The sequence below is a fragment of the Lutra lutra genome, chromosome 4 (genome assembly GCF_902655055.1).
Source record: "Lutra lutra chromosome 4, mLutLut1.2, whole genome shotgun sequence".
Taxonomy (NCBI): domain Eukaryota; kingdom Metazoa; phylum Chordata; class Mammalia; order Carnivora; family Mustelidae; genus Lutra; species Lutra lutra.
In genome coordinates this window covers 183,721,693-183,746,169 of record NC_062281.1, presented here as the reverse complement: position 1 = coordinate 183,746,169, position 24,477 = coordinate 183,721,693, and the positions used below count along the sequence as shown (strand labels likewise).

Sequence of the window (24,477 nt, the reverse complement as noted above, 5' to 3'; positions counted from 1 at the left end):
ACAGTTTGAGGATCTGCCACACTGTTTTCCACAGCAACTGGACCATTTTACGTTCCTACCCGTAGTGCACCAGTGTCCCAATTAGTTCACATCCTCACCAACAGTTGTTTCCTTCCTGCCTTTTTTTTGACAGTAGCCATCCCAGTGGGGGTAAGCTAGTATCTCATTGATCTCGTTGTGGTCCTGATTTGCTATCCCTAATGATTAGTGATGTTGAACATCTTCACATGTGCTCACTGGCCATATGTATATCTTCTTTGGAGAAATGTCTGCTCAAGTTCCTTTTCCATTTTTGAATTGGTTTATTGTTATGTTTTAGAAGTTCTCTTCTATATTCTGGATATTAACCCCTTGTCAGATAAATGATTTACAAATACTTCATTTATTTGAGAGAGAGTGAGAGAGAATGAGAGAGAACAAGAGGAGAGGCAGAGGGAGAGGGAGAGAGAGAATTCCAGGCAGACTCCCTGCTGAGCATGGAACCCAATTCGGGACTCAATCCTATGATGCTGAGATTGTTACCTGAGCCGAAACCAAGAGTCAGATGCTTAACCAACTGAGCCACCCAGGCGCCCCTATCATGGGATTTTGATAAGGATTGCTTTGACTTTGTAGATTGTTTGGGTAGTATTGACATGTATTAACAAACAGAATGCTGTTTATTAATTTTTAATACTACTTTTATTTATATTAATGATTATTATATTAATACTGTTAGTATTAATACCATTTATTCTGCTACCTTTGAATACTATGATATGGATATATACAATATTTTGTTTATCCATTTACCAGCTGATGGACATTTTTGTTGTTCGTACTTTTTTTTTTTTTAAGATTTTATTTGTTTTTGAGAGAGAGCACGAGTGGGTGGGGGAGGAGGCAGAGTCCAGGACCCTGGGATCATGACCTGAGCCAAAGCAGACACTTAACTGACTGAGCCACTCAGGCGCCCAGTTGTTTATACCTTTTGGCTTTCAGGAATAATGCTGCGGTGATCAAATATACAAGTTTTTTTGTTTGTTTGTTTGTTTTTAAAGATTTTTTATTTATTTATTTGACACAGAGAGAGGTCACAAGTAGGCAGAGAGGCAGGTAGAGGGGGGGGGAAGCAGACTCCCTGCTGAGCAGGGAGCCGACGTGGGCCTTGATCCAAGGACCCTGAGATCATGACCCAAGCTGAAGGCAGAGGTTTAACCCACTGAGCCACCCAGGTGCCCAAATATACAAGTTTTTATGTTGGGGTCTGTCTTCATTTCTTTTGGGTACGTATGCCCCTACGGGTGGGTTTGCTGGGTTGCTGGGTTGTGTGGCAACTCTTTGGGTAGCATTAGGAAGAACCATGGAATGTGAAGGCGAAGAGTGACATGGTTGGATTTCTGATTTCAGAAAGATCACTGAAGTAGCACCAGGAGAATGAGTTAGAAAGGACCGAGATGAAGGCAGAGAGTTTGGTTAGTATGTTGTTGTTAATTTATGCTGAAGATGAGGTGATCTGATAGAAGAAACCAAAACTAAGATGGGGACAAAGAAGTGGAACGGAGACCGATGTCACAGTGCTGTGCAGCGATCCTATTTACAGAACTTGAAATGTGCACCCTCAGGAGTCAGGGTCTACGTAAATGGAGGTGGTCTTGCTCTCGACAAATAGGAGAGGCAGGAGTGCAGCCCAGGCAACACTTTGCAGTTTATTAGTTTCTGGTACCTCTTGGGCTGGGTCGCTGGTTATATGCAGCTCAGTGAACAGAGATGAAATTGCTTTGCCATGCGTTCATTTTCATGAAAAGAAAGGGTTTGGCCTTGTTTCTTCCTTGTTAAGAGAGTGGGACTTTAAATGACTTAGCAGGTGACCTGCCTTAGAATTAACCAGCAGATTTTGTGTATTCATCCAGTAACCAGTTAAGTGTAGTGAAATTAATTGTGAAGGCCATTTTCATGTCAAAAAAAAACACTATACTGAAAGAGGCCAATGAATAAGGTCATGGAAAAAGAAAGCAAATTGTTGTTTCTCTGTAAATATCAGTTCATCTGATAAATGTGGGTTGCCACAAAGTATTGGTGGCTCACCAAAAACTGCCTTGTAGCCTGTGTTTGCAAACTGATCCGTTTCTGTTTCATGGAGTGATATCACTTAGGCTAAACTAAAATACTTCAAAGGTTTTTGGCTGTTTATAGGTTTTGGGTCTCAAATTTGTACATGTTAATTGTTGAGTTAGTAGCCATATTTTGTTATATGTATTTCTAAACAGTTTTTGAGAGTAAAAATACTTTTTTCCGTCTGCGGCAGCAGTATGAATAATGGAACATTGTGATCTTGCTAGAGGGGAATTTTGTGTTAGTGTTATAGAATAATGTAATTAGGCACTATATGGAACTTCCAAACATATTTAGATTTTTGTTCTGGCTGTGGTTTCATGCTTTCCTAAAATGTGGCCTGAAACGGTTTATTAGCAAATATGCCGAATTGCTTTCTCTGGCAAGTGCATTTCAGTATTGAATCCAAGTGAAAACACAAATATTTACTTACAAAAGTCTTCTTGGTGTGGTAATATTTTTACTGTGGCCATTGACCCATTAGTAAAATGTGAGGGTATTGCTAGATTGGATCTTGTTTATTTAAAGACCATGAGAGGGAGAGAGAGGGAGAGAGAGAGGAGGCTAACTTTGTGTGAATGCCTGGTATCTGCCACTGTACTTGGTACACTAATGTATTATCCCCTGTTACCCTCCTGGCAACTCAGTGAGGAAATTTGTATTCTCTCTCTTTCTAGCAAGAAAAATAATGCTCAGAGATATTTATAAAAATTGAACTGATTTTTTTTTTTAGTTTTTTTTTTTTAAAGATTTTATTTATTTATTTGACAGACAGAGATCAAAGTAGTTAGAGAGAGAGAGAGAGGAGGAAGCAGGCTCCCAGCTGAGCAGAGAGTCCGATGCGGGGCTCGATCCCAGGATCCTGAGATCATGACCTGAGCTGAAGGCAGAGGCTTTAACCCACTGAGCCACCCAGGTGCCCCTTTTTTTAAATTTTTTAATGGAACAAATCAACACCATGGGAGTTCTTCTGAAATGGATATTACAATTTAATTATCTCCATATGTGCGCTGCATCACATGCTGGAGCTTTTTTTTTTTTTTTTAAATGATTTTATTTATTTACTTGAGAGAGCATGAGAGGAGAGAGAGATCAGCGGGAGAAGCAGACTCCCCGCCGAGCAGGGAGTCCGATGTGGGACTCGATCCCAGGACTCCAGGATCATGACCTGAGCTGAAGGCAGTTGCTTAACCAACTGAGCCACCCAGGCGCCCCTGAACTGATTTTTAAATCTGTATTAAAGTGTAAACAATCCAAAGTCACCAGAGCGGTTTTTACAATGAAAAACAAAGTTGGGGGTGCCTGGGTGGCTCAGTGGGTTAAATGTAGCCTCTGGGTTCTGGGATTCAGCCCAGAGTCGGGCTCTCTGCTCAGCAGGGAGCCGGCTTCCCTTCCTCTCTCTCTGCCTGCCTCTCTGCCGACTTGTGATCTCTCTCTCTCTCTCAAAATAAATAAATAAAATCTTAGAAAAACAAAGTTGGAAAAGTGCAGTCAATACCTGCCATCAAGGCTTATTGTAAAGCTGCAGTGAACGAGACAGTGGTATTGGGGAAGGGAGACACACCTAGATCAGTGTCAAGAAGTAGACCCATCAGTAGATGGTCAGTTAAAGATGCCAAGGCAGTTTAACGGGGAATGGAACATCTTTCCATCAAACTGCTTGAATATAAAAAACAAAAAACAAAAAACAAAACAACAACAACAACAAAAAAAACAAAAAAAAACTGCTTGAATAGCTGGGCATCCATATAGAGGGAAAAAAATGAACCTCATTATCGTGCATAAAAATTAACTGGAAAGAATCACAAGTCTAAATGTAAAAGTTAAAACTGTAAAACTCCAGAAGAAAACATAGGAGAAAAATATCTGTGACCTTGAGTTCTGAAAAGATTTCTTAGGTCACAACAAAGTCACAAAGAAAAAAACTGATACACGGGATTTGACCAAAATCTAAAACTTTTGCTCTTTGAAAGAAACCATTAAAAGCACAAAAAGGCAAGCCACAGAATGGGAGAAAATATTTGCAGTACATGTATCTGACAAAGGACTTGTTTCCATAATAAATAAAGAATTCTTGAGTGCCTAGGTGCTCGATTGGTTGGTTGAGCACTTGCCTTGATGGCGGGTGTGATATCCCAGGAGCACTGCCCCCCCCCCCCCCCCCCCCCCCCCGCAGCGGTGAGTCTGCTTCTTCCTCTGCTTTTGCCCCAACCCCCCCCTTGTGCTCTCCCGTGCTTTCTCTCTCAAATAATATCTTTTTAAAAAATAAAGAACTCTTAAATTTAGTGGTAAGAAGACCGCATTTGAGAAAATGGGTAAGGGTGCTTGGGTGGTTAAGTTGGTTAAGCATCTGCCTTCGGCTCAGGTCATGATCCCAGGGTCCTGGCATCAAGCCAGAGTTGGCTCCCTGCTCCATGAGGAGCATGCTTCTCCCTCTCCTGCTACCCCTTCACCCTGCTCACGCGTGCATGCATGCTCTCTCTGTCTCAGATAAATAAACAAAATCTTAAAAAAAAAAAGAAAGAAAGAAAGAAAGTGGGCAAATGTTTGATAAGATTCTTCACAAAAGAAATTATACTGGGGTGCCTGGGTGGCTCAGTGGGTTAAAGCCTCTGCCTTTGGCTCAGGTCATGATCCCAGGGTCCTGGGATCAAGCCCCGCATCAGGCTCTCTGCTCAGCAGGGAGCCTGCTTCCCCCTCTCTCTCTGCCTGCCTCTCTGCCTACTTGTGATCTCTCTCTGTCAAATAAATTAAAAAAAAAAAATATTGACACATGAAAGGATTTTCAATATCATTAGTCATTAGGGAAATGCAAATTTCAGTCATAATGAGAATACCCCTCCACACCATTAAAATAGTTAAAAAGACAGACTGCACTAAAGTTTGACTAGGATGTTGGACAGGTGGAATTCTGGTGCACTGTTGATAGGGTTGTAAAATAGTACAACCACTTAGTAGTTTTTTGTATATATACCATCTAGTCATTCTACTCATACGGATTTACCCAAGAAAAATGAAAACATTTGTTCACATGAAGTCTTACGCATGAATATTCATAGCAGCTTTACTCATAATGCCCCCAAACTGGAAAGAACCCAGAAGTCCTTCAGCAGGTGAACAGATAAGAACAAAATATAGACTATCCATAAAGTGTACTGTTCATTAATAAAAGGAACAAATGCTAATATATACAATAACATACGTACATTTCAAAATCATCTTGAGTAACAAACTAGACACAAAAGAGTATATACTATGTTCCATTAAAAAAAAAGTACGATCCATGCCCAACATGGGACTTGAACTCATAGCCGAGAAATTAAGTCACATGCTCTACCAACTAAGCCAGCCAGGCACCTTCACTATATTCCATTTATATGATGCCATTTGTATATAAAATTCTAGAAAATACAAACCAGTCTGTAATGACAAAGTAGAGAAGCGGTTGCCTGGGGTAAAGGGTGGAGGGAAGGGTAGGCTGCGGAGGGACACAAGGGAACGTCGAGGGGTGACGGCAGTGTTCTGTTTCACGATTGGAGTGGTGGTTTCGCAGGTATATACACTCGTCAAACACCGTAAGTGGCTGCAGTTCATTCTACAGAAATAATACCTCCAAAAGTTCTTTAAAGCCAGAAGGAAGGAAGATACTCCATGTTGGTGAGGATAAAAGCAGCCACAGCCTCAGACTGTCTGTGGGAATCGTGATCGGTGAACCGCTTTGGAAAACTGGCAGTATTTACTAGAGCTAACCAGATGTATACCCCGTGACACAACGGTTTCAGGCCTGGGTATCTACCCAGCAGACGTGCCCCCATGTCCACCAGATGACTTGCCCTGGAATGTTCATAGAACACTATTCATAATGGCCCTGACTGGAAGCTCCCCAAATGGCCATCAGCGGAGAATGGAGAAGTAAATCGGGGTACACTGATGTGATGGCGTGCTCTATGGCAATGACACTGAACGACCTCCTGCAGCTGTTCATGGTGTTAGGCTAACATTCTCACTGTGTGAGTCCACTTACAGAAGTTTAGAAACGGGCAAAACTACTCACTTGTCAGAATATGATTGCCCTCGGATGGAGAGCTTTGCAAAAGGGAGCCCAGGCAGGCTTCTGACGGTGTTGGTCATCTTCTGTGCCCTCCTCTGGCTCACCTTGGGTGTTTTTCGTCTGCAAATACATCCCGTGGTGCACTTGAATTGTGCAGCTTTCTATCTGTATGTTGTGATTCATTAAAAAGTTTTTTTTAAATTAATTTTTTTAAAAGATTTTATTTATTTATTTGACAGGTAGAGATCACAAGTAGGCAGAGAGGCAGGCAGAGAGAGGGGGGGAAGCAGGCTCCCCGCTGAGCAGAGAACCCGATGCGGGACTCAATCCCAGCACCCCGAGATCATGACCTGAGCCGAAAGCAGCGACTTAACCCACTGAGCCACCCAGGCGCCCCCAATTCAGTAAAAAGTTTTTAAAAGACATGCTGTGCGGCACCTGAGTGGCTCAGTCGGTTAAGCGCCCGCCTCTTGATTTAGGCTCAGGTCATGGCCTCAGGGTCGTGGGATTGAGTCCTCGTGGGGTCTCAGAGTCAGTGGGATTCCTCCTCTCTCTCTCCCTCTGCCCCTCCCCCTGCTCACACTCTCTCTAAAATAGTAAATAAATAAATCTTAGGAAAAAAGATGTACTATTACAGAATGGTGTCCTTTATAAAGTGAGGACAGCAAATTGTAAAACATGCATGACGTGTGATCCCATGTATATAAATGGAATGATAATAATCCAAATTATCTCTTGGGAATGATGATGTTAGGTGGGGAAGATTGTTAACTTTGCTGTTTTTATAATGTAAGCAAGAAAACACATAAGAACAGTTTCTGGTTTTTTTTTGGTTTTTTTTTTGTTTGTTTTTGTTTTTTATTTGACAGAGAGAAATCACAAGTAGGCAGAGAGGCAGGCAGAGAGAGAGGAGGAAGCAGGCTCCCTGCTGAGCAGAAAGCCCGATGTGGGGCTTGAACCCAGGACCTGGGATCATGACCTGAGCCGAAGGCAGCGGCTTAACCCACTGAGCCACCCAGGCGCCCCAGTTTCTGTTTTTTTAAAAAAAGTTATTTAGGGGCGCCTGGCTGCTTAGTTGGTGGAGCGTGAGACTCTCTATCCTGGGGTTATAAGTTTGAGCCCCATGGTGGGTGTAGAGATTACTTAAAAGGAAGTCTTTTTTTTTTTTTTTTTTTTTTTTTAAATTTATTTGACAGACAGAGATCACAAGTAGGCAGAGAAGCAGGCAGAAGCAGGCGCCCCACCGAGCAGAGAGCCTGATGTGCGGCTCCATCCCAGGACCCTGGGATCATGACCTGAGCCAAAGACAGAGGCTCTAACCCACTGAGCCACCAAGCGCCCCTTAAAAAAAAAGTCTTAAAAAAATTTTTTTTAAGTTATTGGTGAAGTCCGTTTGGTTCCTGTAGTTGAAGATTATGAATGATCTTCAAATGCGTATGTTACGTCTGGTTTGCTATTTAATAGGTTAGTACTTTAAAGTGAAAATCTTGGGGCGCCTGGGTGGCTCAGTGGGTTAAAGCCTCTGCCTTCGGCTCAGGTCATGGTCCCAGTGTCCTGGGATCGAGCCCCACATTGGGCTCTCTGCTCAGCGGGGAACCTGCCTCCTCCTCTCTCTCTGCCTGCCTCTCTGTCTACTTGTGATCTCTATCTGTCAAATAAATAAATTTAAAAAAAAAAAGTGAAAATCTTTTTAAGCTTTTTGGCCAATTTTGGAAATTATATTTTCGTCTGTTAATGGATTTTCTCATTGGGTGACCTGTTAGTGGGTTTGCTTTTGGTGGGTGTGATGGCCCATTGTTGCCTGAAGACCCCAGTAGGATAACCTCCCTGGTTGAGGAAGCTGAAGGCTATTCTCCGGAGAAGCCATGTGGGATAGTGAAAAGCCGAATGGGCTTGGGACAGTTACTGACTCTCTCTGAGACTCAATTTCCTAGTCTGTAGGAAACTGGTTGTCTTTTTTTTTTTTTTTTTAAAGTAGGCTTCACGCCCAGTGTGGGGCTCAAACTCATAACCCTGAGGTCGAGAATCACATGTCAACCCACCGACCAGCCAGATGTCGCTCTTCATCTGTATGCTTGGGATGCTAGTCTCTACATGATTTTGATGAGGCTCAGGATGAGATAATAATCAAAATGGATGTTAAAGCACTTTATAAATTGTAAACCCCTAGACGGCTGGTTCTCCACTGGGAGTGATTTACAGCTACGCTGTGGGAACATTGGGCAATGTCTGGTGACTTGTGGTTGCCATATAGGGAGTGGGGGAGTGGCAGTGCTGCTGACACCTAGTAGGTAGGGACAGGGATGCTGCAAGACATCCTGTCATGCGCAGAACGGCACCCAGGAATTGTACACCCCGAATGCCAGTAATCAAGTTTGAGAAACCTTGCCCTAGGCTTATGTAACTTCCTGAACTTCTTACTCTCTGAGGCTCCCTGCCACAGCCTTCCAGACTAATGCTCACACAACATGGGTCACATATTCGTGTATCACGTGCACGTACTTTCTCAGCAGCTGAAATCGAGGTGAGAAATGAAGAAGAAAAAGGAACAAATAGAATAATTAGAATGATTTGAAAGAAAGCATAGCCCATTATTTTTAGGGCCTTAAAAAAACACCACATGCATGCATATGGGAAGGATAGGGCATATGAGAGTATGAGTTCATGTTGATGACAACGGGAAGCCAAGTAGCAAAATGGTGTGCGGCACGGCTGGGAGAGCGGGCTGGCTGCAGTGCTTTTTCCCAGGTTGCTTCAGTTGGGTATCTGCAGGTAGAATTTAGAACTATTTGATTGAGAGTGAACAGTGCAAATGGGAGGAATTGAAATCCCATGTGTTTATGTCAAGTTTCTTTATCCAACCTAAAGCTGCATTAGAATGCTTAGAATAGTTTATAATTATTGTAACACTCCGACATAATTGTTGACAGATTTGTAGACTTACTTTGACAAATGTTTACGAGTCAGAACAAATGTTTCTGATTGTCAGAACTTACACATGTAAACCACTCAAAATTTCTGTCTGATTTTCAATGATTAACTGGAGTGAATGATTTAAGCAACACATTTCACCTTTTGCTAAGAAGCAGCCCTAGGAAAGCTGCTACTTTCTTGACATCATCTCAAATGATTAAATTGAAATCATTAGTTCAAAGGCTTTTTCTTTTTTAAATTTTTAACACCATATTTGTATAGGCCTACATGTGACAAATCCTGAACTCACGACCTCATAAATATCCCATTTTGATCAGAAGCAAAAATGGAGTATATTACTGCTCTAGTCTCACATTGTCTTGACATTAGAATATGTGCTACCAATCTTACGAATTTCCAGAAAAGATCGGCTCTCACCATCAAAAACCCACAGCATATTTTTCTTCTTGTTCCCACTACAACTTGAAATTCATTTTATTTCAGCTCATAATTTCTGTTTTAGAAGACTTTTTTTTCCTTTACTCAGTTTATGAAAATTAAATTCTTCGCTTCTTTATGTGTGCAAGGGCAGTGGTTTGGAGAGGTGTATTTATGGGGCTTTGTGGAATAAGGATGCCTTCAAGAAAGACTGCAGACCACTACTGGAATATAAAGTCAGCTGGGCACTCTTGCTTGTCTTGGGCCTCTTATTAGAGTCAGATTTGAATAGCAGAGAGAAAGATGCTTACAGAAGCCCCGAAACTCAGATGAATCCTTGCGACACCTTTGCAAATGCTGTTTTGGGATATATTCCCCATTTGCACCAACAGGATCTTAAATGCAAAACCACTGGTATATTTTTCAAATATTTGAGCCCCTTTTCTGTCTCTGCTCACCTTTGTCCGTGACCGTGTCTTAAGGATCCCTTATTTAAGAGTCGTTACTGAGTGTGGTCACTCCCACTGCTCAGAAGTTCCTAACCCTGGACCACAGTCATGTCTTGAAAGCCTTCCCTTTCCATCCTGCCTAGCAGAGGGGACAGGGGAGCGAGAGACCACAGTACACAAGCTACCATTTTCCACTCAGATGGGCAGAGGAGAGTGTGGTCTGGACCTGTCTCCCACTGGGCTGCTGTTTTCTCTTGTTGGCACCCCGTTTCTGATGTCTCTGATGGGGGCCTCTTCACATCTGTCCCTGTTGCCGCCAAAGCAGGCACACTGTCAAGTGCTCATTGGGTATGTTGTTTCCCTTGCTTGATTCCTGTTACTGCTTCCCTCCTGCTTACAGTAGTGGGGGGGGGGGGTTGGCTTAGTGCGGCAGGAAACACCCTTGCTCCGTCGACCTCACACTGGATGACTTGGCAGCAGGGAGCTCCTGGGAGCCAGTTTCCCTTGCCCCCTGTCTACCCTCCCAGAATGGTTTGGGTGTCCTCCTCAGTGTTTTTCATGCATTGTACCTGTTCCCGTCATTGTATCTCGCACCTCGACCTCCTGGTTACAGTCGGTTCCAGCCCCAGACCTCGAGCTGACCGATCGCAGGGCCTGGCCTGACAGCTGGCACACAGTAGGGGCTCAGTTTGTATGCTTAAGGCAATGCTCACGCATAGTGTTGGCCGGCACAACTTGGGAAGGCATTTTGTTACCTTTAGGGACTCAAAAGTATTTAAATAGCTTTATGTGTCTGTGAGGGGGGCAGTCAAGCACCAGGCCTCTGGAGTCAGGCTGCCTGGTTCAAATCCCAGATGTGCGACCTGGGGCAAGGGACATACCCTTTCCGAGTCTCTGTTTCTTGACCTGTAAGATGGGGCTAATGAAAGAAGTTTATCGTGAGGATTAAATGAAATAACGGACTCCTGAAGCATAAGTGCTTAGCAAATGCTTTTCACTTAATGTTCTGTAGTGTTCCTGAAAGCATTGTAGATGTCCCCCCCTTTTTTTAGGATTTTATTTATTTATTTTAGAGAGCATGGGGGCAGAGATCAGAGGGAGAGGGACAAGCAGACTCCATGCTGAGCTCAGAGCCAGACATGGGGCTTGATCCCATGACCCTGAGATCATGACCTGAGCCGAAATCAGGAGTCTGACACTGAACTGACGGAGCCACCCAGGCGCCCCGGCTGTTGCGGTTTTATAAACTCAGTTATATTTTAGATAAAGGGGATTTGGTATTAAAAGGTTAGTTGATGAATGTTATAAATATATATAACTATTATAAATAGCACCCATGTTTTTCTAGTTATCCAGATGGAGGTTCTCAGCATTTTCTTTGACAGCCTGCCCCAGTGCAGCCCCCGAACTCCAGACTCACATATACATAATCAGTTGCTAAGCCTGTAAATTCTGCCAGCAAAATGTCTTCTTCCTTTCCAAGTGATCCTACACACCTTAGTTAGACAAGTCTTACTAAAGCACGGGTTCAGTCAAATTACATATTTTTTTTTCCAAGACTTTATTTATTTGACAGAGACACAGAGAGAGAGGGAACACAAGCAGAGGGAGTGGGAGAGGGAGAAACAGGCTTCCTGCTGAGCAGGGAGACCCATGCAGGGCTTGTTCCCAGGACCCTTTTTTTTATCCTGAAGGCAGCTGCTTAAGGACTGAGCCACCCAGGCGCCCCTCATATTACATATTAAAAAAAAAAAAACAAAAAAACTTTAGGGCAGCCTCCTGCCTGCTAGAGTAAGTGCCGTGATATTTTGGGGCCTTCAGAATGGCCCTGATCCCTTTCTAGCCTTATCTCCTGCTCCAGGACATGCCTCATGCTTCAGGCAGGCTCTCCCCCACCCTCCACCCCCCCGTTTCCCTGCATGAGCCTTGGATGGATGGAGCACGTGCCCCTCTGTACACACTCGGGCTGTCTGCTCTTTAAGACAACTCAAATGACACCTCTTTCGCAGGCATTTAAAAATACCTTCCCAGGGGGCACCTGGGTGGCTCAGTGGGTTAAGCCTCTGCCTTCGGCTCAGGTCATGATCTCAGGGTCCTGGGATCGAGCCCCGCGTCGGGCTCTCTGCTCGGCGGTGAGCCTGCTTCCTCCTCTCTCTGCCTGCCTCTCTGCCTACTTGTGATCTCTCTCTCTCTCTCTGTCGAATAAATAAATTTAAAAAAAAAAATTAAAAAAAAAAAATACCTTCCCAGCTAAGTGTGTTTCTTGCACTCTCTTCCTCTGGACCAGCAGAACATGGTCCCCTCCCAGTTTTCTGGATACCTGACTTACTCTCCTTCCCTGATCAGAAGCTCCCCAGGGAAGAGACTCTGTCTTACTTATTTCTGACCCGAACTCTTGTCCTTCAGCACTCAGTAAATATTTGAACTTTTGATTTGTTCTTGAACAAGCTTACCTCCTTCTCCCCACTCCTTTCTCTAACCTGCCGAGATGGTTTGGCTGGTTGGGAGAGGAAGGGGATGACAGCTACGGTGTGCCGTGTGCTGTTCTTCCGGGCTTTTTACACATACTATGATGTGTCATCCTTGCTGTTCCCTGGTCGGGGACAGGTCTGGTCAGTATTCCTGATTTCCATATGAAGAAACAGATACCGCAAAGTTCTGTCATTTGCCCAAGGACTGAGACACACAACTAATAAGTAACCTAACCGGTATCCTCCTTCATGTCTAGCCTGTCTTACCCCAAGTCCACACAGCCTTATCACTGAAATAGACCGCCCTGTAACAGTTCCTACCTTCAGAGAGGAAACACCTGTGCCTTCTCCTTAATAAATGCTCATAAATGTAGTTTAAGGAGATGCGCAAGGAAGAGAAATTACTGGTTCTTGTTTCTCCATTGAATTTGTCACTTGAATCAGGAGTAGGCGACCACGTAGTCGCTATCATGACGTACCTGTTGGTAATCCCGAATCCCCGATTCTTATATTTCCTTTCCCAAAGGTGAGAATCCAGTTACTGTATTGATGGGGATGGGCTGGGGGAATGGGGTTGTTGGGAGGGAGGAGACTCACTGGAAGTACCCTTTTGAACAGTTTGGATGAATTTGGATTCATTTGATCAGCTCTCAGCCCATTTGGTTTCATCCGATCTCAGCCAGTGCGCAGAGGGAGTACTTCCCAGTTTGAGTTTTGAGTTGTGGACTCTTTCTCATTGATTCTGCGTATTTTCAGGCTTTTGTTACCCCTCCTGAGAAGTCAAACATCTGTGGTTTCTGTTGTTTCCTTGAGGGACCAAAGAGTGCCATAGTCATAAACTACCTGTCACAGTGCAGAAGACACTTTATCATGTATAACATGAGACCACATGCCCTGCTGTTTCAGCCCTCCAAGAAGTTGATCCCTGTGGATAGGAAAGAGCCATGACTTTGGAGTCAGACAGCCTGGGTTTGAATTCTACTTTTTTAGTTGCGTGTACTCGGGTAAGTCAGTTTCACTAAACTGTTTTCTCTTCTGGGAGACGGGATCGCAGTACATCTCATAACACGGACTCAGTGAGATAATACACAGAAACAGTCTACAGTGCCTGACACTGTCAATGTTAGTACCTCCAAAGCCTCCTCTCCCAGATAAGTGAAATGCATTGCGTCTTTTACTGTGATTCTGCATTTTTTCAGTCTTCCTTAGTCTTCAGAGCATTTTCTCATTTTCTTGCATGCTATGCCCACATGTGAATTTATTAGCTAATTATATGTTAGTAAAATGTGTACCAAGCCTGTTCCTTTCTTTGTGCATTCTTGGAAAGCTGTATGGCTGTCAGAATTCCCAAAGTTGGATCATGTGCCACACGCACTCATTTAATGAGTTTGGCTGTTCTTGAAGCAGAGCACCCCAGTAATGACTTCCACATTTGCCTTCCCTATCTTTACTGCGTTCTGCTGACTGGCTTGCTTGTTCTGATCAGGATCCTGGGAATTGACATCCACCTGAGAAATTCCCTCAGATGTTCTGGCCTCTGTCTAGTCAGGAGAGACCCAGGAAGGTGGAGGTCTTGTACAATATGACCTTCTTGGTCTGGTTCCTGTATACCCTGCAGCACTGCGGGCTGGTTAACACAGACTGAATTTACCATCGCTGGGTCTTTGGTCCAGCCCACTTTCTTGGTTAATTCACACGACTTGGCATTTACACGTGAACACCTGGGTCCGTCCGTCTTTGCCTCAGAGCATTAAGTAACACAGTTTGGAGCTGACTTAAAACTTTTTTTTTCCTCATAAATTGGGCCCTGAGCATCTTTCATAAATCAGGAATGTTTCTTGGAAATGTAATTCTCACTAAACTCAGTCCCAAGGATACTTTTTTTCTCTATAAAAGCACATTCTTGTTTGTTCTGTCATAACAAATGCATTTGATGATTGTAATAGCATTGATCGAAACATGATTGAACAGGAAAGCATGCCCATTATAAATAGATCGGTTTGATATTAATCCATGTTCAAAGCATAGATAGAGCTTTCTGAAACACCAGGTAGCTCTAGGAAAATTTTTGTCATATTTTAAGCAAAATGTTCTAGTTAGCCATGAGTCTGAAGGAATCCCCTCTTTTTAAAAGCAAAAAAAAAAAAAAAAAACAAAAAAAAAAAAACAAAAAAACACCTGTCAAAGCCTGAGATGTTCCTGTAAAAAAATTGCTGATACCATGGGGGGGGCAGGGATTGTGACTTTGAGCCATGGCTCCCCCATGGTGTGATCTTAGGCAAGCTGATGGGTTGTATTTTATTTTATTTTTAAGATTTTATTTATTTGACAGAGATCATAAGTAGGCAGAGAGGCAGGCAGAGAGAGAGAGAAGGAAGCAGCCTCCCCGCTGAGCAGAGAGCCTGATGCGGGGCTCAATCCCAGGACCCTGAGACCACGACCTGAGCCGAAGGCAGAGGCTTAACCCAGGTGCCCCAGTGGGTTGTATTTTAATAGAGGATTAACTATTACATGACACTTTTGACCTTTATTTTTGAGTTTTATTAGACGAGTAACAGAACTTACTACCACTTGTTGAGTTCTGTCCCAGATACCTTACATTTTCCTGAAACAGCAACCCTATGAGATTGTTTTTACTCTGTAACCTAGCAGGTTGAGGCCAGGTGACGTTAGTAATGGTTGTGAGGTCAGAGCTAGCTGCTGAACAGTAGTTGGAACAGTGGTTGACATAGGCTTATCTCGTGATGGCACCAGTCCTCTTGCCATGCCACTCAACCGGAGACCAAAGCCCTCCTTGCTTTGGAACCTTTATCTTTTACATTTACATATAAAGTTGGTTGGCACGTGGCTTCTAGGGAACCTGAAAAACTTGCTTGGAATTCCTGAAGCTTCTCATGGTCACAAAACTGCCAGTTGCAATGGTACTTAAGTTTTTACTCCTACATTTCGATATAAGTTAAAGAAATTAAAATGGAGTTGCTTTGCAGTCTTACTTAATTTTTCGATACGGGTCAGATCTTACCATTGATAACTCTACAGTAGGCTTGGAATCTAGGTACTTTGTTTAACGTGTGAAATCGGAGTCCGGTTCTCATCATGAGCACTGAGTAATGGGGAGAATTGTTGAAATCACTGTGTCATGCACCTGAAACTAATACAACACTGTTAATTATACTGGAATTAAAATTAAAAACTAATAAAAATGAAAAGTCAAAATAAAATGCTAAATGTAAGCTGGAAGGAGAGCTAAATTACCGTGTAATAAGTTATTGCTAAAGTGGGCCCATGGTTCCCCCTGCCCCCCACCGACATCTTTCCTAGAAATGTTTTCTAAGTGACTTAATGAGGATTTTTTTTCTGTGCCCCTCCAAAGAGTCCCTCGCCCTGGCCTGCAAGTCCGTTGGCAAGTTCAGCTTTTACCAAGTCGGTGCTGCAGGAGAGTGAATTGCTACAACTTGTTCTGTGTAGGGGCTCACATCCAAAGTACACTTCTACCCCAGGACTGCAATCCGATTGTGTAGTCTGCTTGTTAATTCTTGCTGATTATGTTTCTTAACAATTCGCAGTGAAGTAAAGCTTTATGCTAGGTGGCATGGCGCGAGCAAAGACTTCTCTAAATAAAGTGGGAACCAGAAGTTGTCCTCATGTCACCGTAATGGCCGTCAGCATACATTTATGTCCTCCCCTTCCTTGCACAGAACGTGGCTTCTGGCATCCACGGATGTACTGCCTTGGGTTGTTATTCTTTTAAACCCGTTACGAAATCCACTTGGGCATAAGATACGGCAGTATTTTATATGTATTTTATGTGTCGTTAGTGGGAGTGAGTTCTTTCTTGTTTTGTTATTAAAATAGTATCAGATGAACTCCTAAGGAATTGGTCCTCCCTAAACATTTGTGCTTCTCTGCGAGCCAGCTCTATGATGTCCTTTTGGGCACCGGGCGTGCACTGAAGTGCCGGGTTAGATTGATTTGGAGTAATTTCTTTTTGAAAGAGTTGGTGCCAATTCTTTTTCCTCTCCAAAAGAAATGGTTTTGGAGCTTGGGCTCCTTGCCTAATGTCAATTCCATAAGGCTCCTCTGTGTGTGTGTGTGTGTGTGTGTGTGTGTGTGTTTGCCTTGACCCCGCTCCTTCCCCTCATAGCTGGACTTTGCCACGAGGAAGATGTGTACCAATCATCAGGCATTTCTTTCCTTTAGGGTGATTTGTCATTCCAGACAGCACGGAGCAAAAGACCAGGCTTGAGGTGGGGGGAAGGTGAAGTTATATGAACTTTATTCACAGTTAAATATTTGCTTCCAGGGAAGGTGAAAAATGCTTTGTACTTTTTCCTTTGGCTTTTTTCCTCTAAGAGAGCTTGTCATGCAACAACACAAAAAAGTGGCCAAAGGCGGAGAAAACTCTTCTCTTTTCCATGTTGGTTTGTTTTTATTGTAAGACAGGCCTTTCATGTTTTATTGTTATGAAGTTTAAATGTGGCCTAGAGGTGCCAATCTTTAGTGGAAACAGCTGCGGAGTGGGTGTCCCCGGATCAGGTGGGACTTTCTTTGAAGCAGCGGGTTGCCTTTTTAAAGAAATCCAGCATGTGAGGACTTGAGCCCGTAAACTCATCGGCGGCTCCACCATCGCTAATCTCGCAAATAACTCAGATAGCTAAGTTTAAATAAAACATTGGCATTGAAAAAGTCAGTTTCTGTATTATATTTTTCTGAAGAGAACAGTCTTGTTATTTTGTGTCTTAAAAATACAGAAACAGAGGGGGAAAGAAACCGCTATTAAGACTTGAAGAGGTAGCAGCCCCTTTGGAGGCTGTGGAGCTCACTCTGTCTTTCTGTTAGTCTGAACCGGGATTTGGATCTCAGACTTGCGGAGAGGTGCTTTTGCTGGGAGCAGAACTGGGTGTTGGGCATATACCTGAGCTTAAGTGTCCAGAGTAAAGATTTCCTGGGCTCTGTTGATTGGTGTTGACACATTTCTCATCTCTGTGATGAGCGATTCTCGTAGACCATTCTTGGTCTACTATTTGGAAAAACTGAGCGTCTGAGAGCTTTCTTTCCTTGGGGAAAAGTAGGAGAGACAGGCATGGAGTCAGAGGAACAAGAAAAATGCTGAAATATTTTCCTTTTGGGCTTTTGATTTGTTTGCCAAAACATTGCCTTCCAGATGGAGAAGACCAAAGCTCTGATTGTAAGCCATTATGTTTTTACTGGCCTACCTCCCCATCCCATTGCCTGGTTTGAAATCTGTAAGCCAGTCCAAATCCTTTACCTCATTTTCTAGTACCAATTTACTGTCTTACTCATCTTCCAGCTGCAAGGGGGTGAGGCAAGTTGCTTTGAAATTGAACCCAGTGCCATTTTATAAATCTGCAACAGCAGATTCTCGCCAAGGAGTATCAGTCACGACAGCTCGCGTTTCTCTGAAGCTCTTGGATCTCACCTACCAGGTGGACTTGTGTCTGTGACCTGTGCAGTAGGATTAGTCTGGGAAGGAATCTGAACAAGCCCTTTGGGCCTTGTGCAGACTTGTTACTGCCCTGGTTGCCCAGCGTTCTGGGCTGTTGCCTGATAAGCACCATTTGGTTTTTGGCCATATCTCACTTCACAGGCAGTAGAGATCCTGACACTCCAGCTTTCCCTTGGGAGGTAGGGATTGTGTGGGGGTTGAAGTTGTAGGAGACTCCAGTGTCAAGACAGCTGGGAGGGTGGCTTTGGAGTCCGGCAGACCTGGTCCCTACTCACTGCTCTTCCACTCACCGAACGGAGTACCCTTGAGCAAATTATTTTCTGCACCTGAAAAATGGGGGATATTACTGTGTCAGGTTGTCGTTTGGTTTGAAAGAGAATTTGGGAGCAGGGTGGGGAGAGAATGGTGGGTACTCATGGGAAATACCAAAACGTTAATTCCTTTTCCTTCAGATAATGTCTGCTTTGAACAGGTTTAACTGTTGTGGTCTGTAAACTGATGAGCTTTCCACTGTATTATAAATTATATGGACAGTAGGGTGACATGAGTGATTTTCAGATACTGCGTTTTAGAGTTGAGCACCGGACCTCATGCAGGGTCTATCGGACAAGGCAAAGTCACGGTTTGTAATGAAAACTATTTGTGTAGGATGTAGTAGTCATAGGGAAGAAACCTGTGCTGTGGCCACATCTATGTGGCAGACGAGAATAATCAGAAATCGTTCTCGGTAAGTGGCATAAATACTTTCTTCAGGCCACCATCAGCTGGGCGGTTGCATGGGTGGATGAAAACTGATGTGAATGAGCTCTCTTGGGCCGATGTTCTGTGTTTGGAGCAGAGAGGTCAGGCTGGTAGCCAGGAAGTACGCGGAGCGTTTGCACTGCAGTAGCCCAATGTCATGGTTAGACAGAGAAGATGCTCATGGAATTCCAACAGCCAAAATCGGAAAACTATTAAGGCAGAGTGAGAATCAGGACTTTCTTGTGGTGCTTAATTGTAAAGAGGTTGGTTGGGGGCTCTATTAGTCTCTGGAGTAGACTCTTTGTCAAGAGCCTCAGAATACCCTGGAAGGTCTGAAAACAGTTGTCATGTCTGAAAAACAAATAGAAAATCAGGCCTTGGCACTCTTCCTTGGTGTATGTAACTGTTTCGATAATAGAAAAATTAGTGACTTCAAACTTTAGGCCATGTATCACTATTTTACGGGCAGAGGGCGTGTGATTTTCTTTTTTTTCCCTTAAAATGGTACCACAGACCAAAAAAAATTTTTTTTTATTTTAATGGTTCTACATTGATGTTAACACATTTTGTTAAAGATTTTATTTATTTATTCATGAGAGACAGAGAGAGAGGCAGAGGGAGAAGCTGGCTCCCTGCAGAGCAGGGAGCCCAGTGCAGTACTCAGTCCTGGGACCCTGAGATCATGACCTGAGCCTTCAACTCAGCCACCCAGGCACCCCTCATTTTAACACATCTTATGAAAAAGATATAACTAGCACTCAAAGCTATGATTACACCAAATTCATTTAATTAAATACATGCATTGATTTTTCTTTTTTTTTTTTTTAAAGTAAACAAGTAATTGTGAAGATAATGTAGATTTAGCGAAAATTGTGATGGCAGTACTCAAATGACTAGGTTTGAGAAATACTGGTTAAAATGAGGATCTAGTCGTTTTCCCCCACAGGCTTAGGTTCCTATGAGTGAGGTTTGATTGAAAATTACGTATTTAATTTTTTTTTCTACCAGACCATTAAAATAGGCTTATATCTGTTCTTTTATTTTGAAAGATCGTGGTTGAAAATGCCCTGTGAGTGAAAACAAGGGAAGGGGACTAATCTCCACATTCGGGGCTTTTGAGGAAACGCTTTCCCTCTGACTGAGGACTCTGACTTGTGTCTTGACATGTGACAGCCTTTGGGAATGTTCTGGATCACTCCTTTCCCTATTCCTCAAGAAGTAGCCATCACTCAAAATGCTGCAATGACAGGGGAACTTCCGGTTGACATTGTTTACAGTCTGATGTTCTAGCTCCGGCACCCCTTTGGAAGAGGGCCTGGCGCGCCCAGAATGCCAGACGCTGTTTGCAAGCAGGGCCCAGAGCGTCGGCTCAAGCATTGTCTCTTGGCTCGTTCCCCCTGCCCTGCCAGACTTGTCTAGACAGAATTGGGAGTAAAGTTTCTCTCCCCTGTTGTAGGCAGAAGGACCAAAGGCATGTGGAAAGCCTCTGACGATAAGGTTAGAAATGAGAAAATCAACTCGGTACCAAATTATTTAAGAAAAGAATTTGTTTTATAGATGTTCACATTTATGAAATGCTCATTTTATTTCTGTTAAGTTACTGTTATAAGATTTAACGTGTTTCTCCTCCCTCTTTGTAGGTACTGGTTTTGGATTAGGACTTGTTTTCTCACTTACCTTCTTTAAAAGTAAGTGTGACTTTTACTGTCTTTTCAACATCATGTCCTCGGGCATGCGCACGCGCGCGCGCGCACCCACACACACAGCAGGCAACTTCTGGAGAGCACGGCTACTTGGTTGCCACCGCGTCCATTTATGGGTGTAGGTAGGCCACTGTCAAAGGTGCTAGACCGAGAACATGGACTTGGAAAAGGTCAGAGTGGGTTGGGCACCTCCAGATCTCCCCCCCTGGGCCTTGAGTCAGGGTGCCTGATATCTTCAATATGATATCATCTGAAAAGCCTCTACTTTATGCCAGTGAGTCACTTGGCCAAATCTACATGCTCAAATATTTCTAATTAATTACAAGTTTTTCTAAAGGAACTTGAAAATGAGTCTTGCTGGTCATAAAAACAAGTGGACCAGAAACACACATGCTTTTTGTCCAGAAATTTTCCTAAGCAAAGGTCAGGCAGTATCCCTTTCATTCTGAAGTTTGGCTGTTGAATAGAAGCCAGAGGGTTCCCTTTGACCCCTTTCCACGACGAATGGGCAGGGAACACATGACCAGAGAATCCTAACAGGCAGGGCTGACACCAACTAATCACGTGCAGTATTGGCATATATAGGCTTTATGACTTGCTGCAATCAAAATTCACTTGAGTCCATTTAAAATTCAAGCACCTTCCCAAAGGGTGGTATTGCTTTTCTTTTTTTTTTTTTTTAAAGATTTTATTTATTTATTTGACAGACAGAGATCACAAGTAGGCAAAGAGGCAGGCAGAGAAAGAGAGAGGGGGAAGCAGGCTCCCCGCCGAGCAGAGAACCCGATGCGGGGCTCGATCCCAGGACCCTGGGATCATGACCTGAGCGGAAGGCAGAGGCTTAACCCACTGAGCTGCCCAGGTGCCCCAAGGGTGGTATTTCTGATAAGGTTGAGAAATGAGTTAAAATGAGCAAATGATGAGAACGGATATATATAAAAATTAAACGGTTTAGCCATGTCTGCTGTCATGTTGCATCACTTGTTAAGATCTCAAACCCAGCAGTGTAGGTACTTAATAAATATTGGCTGAATTAATAAATTCAGTATTAATTAATAATTAATATTAAATAATTAAAGTATTAATTCGATTCAAGTATTAATAAATTCAGTGGCATTCCACTGTTGATTAAACACCGAAGAACCGTATGGCGCATTACAGTTATCAGTAGGAGGCATGCTGAATGTGTATTAGCCCTAAGCAAGTGTATTTAAGCCAGAGAAAAAGCTTTATCTTCTCTTAATGGCTCCCTATTGGGATTTTCCTTTTTCTGTTCACCAGGGAGAATGTGGCCGTTAGCCTTTGGTTCTGGCATGGGATTGGGAATGGCCTACTCCAACTGTCAGCATGATTTCCAGGCTCCGTATCTTCTACACGGAAAATACGTCAAAGTACGTACAGAGTTGATCGTTCTCTTTCTTTTAAAAGGCAAGGAATTTCCCCAGAGGACCTGAAGAATTCTTTGGAGCATATATAATTCATAAACGGTGCATGTCATCGTGGCGCCACTGAGCTCCTAATTGCTCTTTGGCCTTCAGTGATGGTGACACTGCTTTGGTGCCTGAAGTCCCTCCCTCCCACTGCGGCCTGAGACGCACCTGTGCATTCGCGCGGGTGCTCTCACGCTAGTGGGCGGAGCGGAACGACCTGTCATCGCGGGCAGTAGCTTCGTCTTGAGTGTCTGTAAGGGGCACGAGGTTCAAGATCTCAGAGTGCCGTGTCAGCATCTCACACGGGCTGCAGCCAAACCGAAGGACAGCTGGGACTCCGCATTCTTCCACTGTTTGTTGCGGAAGGGAGGTTCTTGACTCTAAGTCCCATCTGATTCTGCTGCAGTCCTGGTCTGCAGGTGGGCTTTTAGTAATGGCGGCAGGATGAGAGCCTGTGGCCCGCACCTCAGGAGGGAGAAGGTAGCCCGTCTCCTGAGGCTCCTCCCGTTGCCTTACTTTTGATGACTGATTACTGCCGGGTTTGGGGGAAAGGATCATGGGAGGCCGGGTGCCCAAGGACAAGGGTGGTATTTACTTTTGTGTCCCCAGGGCCCGGAACAAAGTAGACACTCAAATAGGAAATGACGGAGTGAAGTAAACCGGGTATCCTAGTAGATGTGGGTGGCCTCGGGCTTCCTAAGGCATAGTCTTCACAGCAACACCAGCTTTGGTGCGGAGTGTCCCGTTCCCTAGACGTATGGAACCCTCTCCTTTCTGGGTCACCCTTGAGCCGGAGTTGCTATGATCTGGGCACAGCAGGGAGGCGAGGGGAAAGGGCTGAGAAGCCAGGAGACCGGGGTGTGGGTCCCGGGCCACCCACCACTCGCCTCCTGTGTGTTTTCACTCGTGAGGTTCTGGCTTCTGTCTGTAAAATGAGGGTCATGATTTCCGCCTACGTGGTTGCTGTGAGCAGGGGTGTGAGAATGACTGGGAGCTGTGAGGTGCCGCATCTGTAGGAATGCCGGCGGTAATAGTCGAGGCCCGCCGAGAAACGGCCATTGACTTACCCGCCGTTCCACCAAAATGACAGGTAGAGCAGAAGATGCCCTTCCGTCGAGTGTCCCGGTGCTGGTTGAAAGCTGGAGCCACAAGGGTCCCCAAAGCTCAAAGGACAGTCCCCACCACAGCTCAGTGGCGTCTGTTTTAGAACCTGCTCGGACCGCCCACTGCCTGCCGGGCCCCCAGCCCGAACGCGCTGCCAGAGAACTGGGGGTGGCGAGAGCAGTCGGCCTCGGGAGCCTGGGCGCCCTCCGTGGGCGGTCCCGTGCCAGAGCTCAGGCGAGGTCCTCGAAGGGACGAGAAGAGGCACGGCTCTGTGACACCAAAGCCAATGACAGGCAGTTGCCAGCACCCCCTGACCCTTTGCTTTCTTGGCCCCACAGCTGGATTTGGGGAGAGCAAAAGGGAACCAGAGAGGAGCTTCGGGTCTTTTAATTGTTTGGAAGGTTTTCGTTGTTGCAGACCTGAGCTGTCGTGGATAGTGTGGCTCAGGGGTGATTATATGCACATTCTACATTTCATGGCTGGGAGCTGCTGTGGAAAATATTGTTCCTTTTTAACAGCCTTGTGTGTACTGCTCCAAAATGGCCCTGTAGCCGTATCTGGACTTGAGTCTGTGCCTCTCTGGTCAGCCTCCGTTCTCCGCAGAGAGGGGCACAGCGCAGGCAGTCCTCTCACAGTCGTTGGCTGCCGAGGGCGCACTGCACCTTTGTGGGCCCTCCTAGGTGACTCGGCTGTCTGTTCTTTCTCGAGACTGCCCTCCCAGTAGACTCGTGGGAGAGGTTTTCCTTACCCTTCTTCAGCAGAGGAGGAAACGCAGTCTTCCCGTCGGTAGTGGGCTGATCGGTTCCAGAGCCGCGCGGTGTCCGCTCACTGGTGATGCAGCCCTTGGACGGGTTTTAGGAACAGTTGTCCGGGTCCTGACTCTGGGCCTTCCCCCCCGGCCTCCCCCCAGGATTAGGGAGCCACTCTGGAGGCCCTGGGAGGGGTTTTCACAGTTCTCTTGTGAGACCGCTCTATAAAGCAGGTCAGGCATCAAGGTTTGGGGCCCCTTGGTTCCGTGGGTGGGAGATGGTTGTGCACATGGGGTCCGCGCACTTCTAATCAGTGTCCTCACTTTCTAGGAGCAGGAGCAGTGACTTACGCCTGAGAACATCCCAGTGGGAGGAAAAGAGAAATCGTGTTCATTCCTCAGGAATACTGAAGTGCCTGGAGTAAGCTGACATTCTTCTGTAACGATGTTATCATTAATGCTTTAAACTCCAGCACGCTGTTCTCGTATTTGAAATGAAGTCTGTTTCTTGTTTTGTATTTTCTCTCTGGAAATTGCAAGGCGGTGGTCTTAAAAAAAATAAATTAAAAATAGGCAGCCCGGTGCATCGCCTGCGTTTCTTTGCCTTTGGTCTTTGAGGCTCAGGAAGACTGTGTCAGAACTGCCAGCAGCTGTCACCTCCTGGTCCCTGCGAGCTTTCCTGAAACCACAGCCCTTGTGCGTCCCGCCCCCTCGTCCCCTGCTGGTGGTGTCGCGGCCGCCTCTGCCTTGCTGAGTTGGTGCTCGGAGGCCGCGGCTGCGTTTTGAGGTACTCGCCTTCTGTAGCGGCTCTTTAAGATCTGTGTGTTGTCCTCACCATAGACCCCCGGGGGCATGCTCCAGAGGCGCC

At 44.8% G+C, this 24,477-nt stretch overlaps 1 protein-coding gene across 1 annotated transcript in view; it reads left to right on the top strand.

The window, feature by feature from the left end:
* Positions 1-24,185, top strand: part of MICOS10 (mitochondrial contact site and cristae organizing system subunit 10) — a 31,843-nt gene extending 7,658 nt beyond the window's left edge. The window contains exons 2-4 of the mRNA XM_047727009.1: positions 20,265-20,312; positions 21,609-21,718; positions 23,941-24,185. Of these exons, the coding sequence (XP_047582965.1) occupies positions 20,265-20,312; positions 21,609-21,718; positions 23,941-23,955 (173 nt within the window). The 3' untranslated portion in view covers positions 23,956-24,185. The remainder of the gene's footprint in view (positions 1-20,264; positions 20,313-21,608; positions 21,719-23,940) is intronic.
* Positions 24,186-24,477: the final 292 nt, after the last annotated feature.